This window comes from Oryx dammah, unplaced genomic scaffold (genome assembly GCF_014754425.2).
Source record: "Oryx dammah isolate SB20612 unplaced genomic scaffold, SCBI_Odam_1.1 HiC_scaffold_17, whole genome shotgun sequence".
NCBI classification, from domain to species: domain Eukaryota; kingdom Metazoa; phylum Chordata; class Mammalia; order Artiodactyla; family Bovidae; genus Oryx; species Oryx dammah.
The window spans coordinates 21,704,264-21,705,013 of record NW_024070201.1 but is presented as its reverse complement, the minus strand read 5'-3'; the positions used below and the strand labels follow the sequence as shown (position 1 = coordinate 21,705,013).

At 42.4% G+C, this 750-nt stretch overlaps 1 protein-coding gene across 1 annotated transcript in view; it reads right to left on the bottom strand.

Annotated features, from left to right (window-relative positions):
* BCO2 (beta-carotene oxygenase 2) overlaps positions 1-263 on the bottom strand; it is a 61,088-nt gene extending 60,825 nt beyond the window's left edge. The window contains exon 1 of the mRNA XM_040257993.1: positions 109-263. Within this exon, the coding sequence (XP_040113927.1) occupies positions 109-196 (88 nt within the window). The 5' untranslated portion in view covers positions 197-263. The remainder of the gene's footprint in view (positions 1-108) is intronic.
* Positions 264-750: the final 487 nt, after the last annotated feature.

Here is a 750-nt window from a genome sequence, read left to right as displayed (position 1 = left end):
ACACAGACTGGGAAACTTCAGAAGCCCCTGGTATTCTTCAAGAAAGAGGCACAGAGTCCTAAGTTCAGGAAAAGGAGAGAGAGGAGAAGGAAGGGGCAAATCCCCTACCTGGGATCCGGCGTAATATCATAGAAAGGAAATCAACTGCAATAGTAGAAAAGCTGCTGACAGAACGTAGAAAGAGTTGAGGAAACATTTTTGTGTTGAGTTCTGCAGCAGCAGATCCTGTAATTCCCAAATCCTCGTGCTGACTAACAGTCAAAAACTCTCTTCCTGGGCTGTCCCTGGCTCACTGACAGAATAGGAAGGGGTGGGGTTGGGGATTGAGGGGTGGGGCTTCAAAACATGTACAATCTCTCTTAGTCTCATTTTCAGGACTAGTATCCCTACAACCTGTTTATGATAAGTTGCTGATTGAAATACTGAAATTGGACCACCAATAGTGGTCTCCCTCTCTAAACTTTCCTCTTTCAAATCTGTCCACTGATTAAATCAGTTGACCCAGGGTATCAGTTTCATTGTGCCACTCCTTCCCTCTGAATGATTCAGATTTCCTTTACAGAATAAAGTCCAAGTTTAGTCTGACAAGACTCTACAATCTGGCCACAGCCTACCTTTCATCCTTTGTCTTTCTGCCCTTCTAGCATTTCATCTTTCATTTCCTATTCACTTAATTTACAGAACATCCTCAACAATCTAATATGAATAAAGCCCTGTGAAGGTATACCCTTAAAAACGAATAACCATACA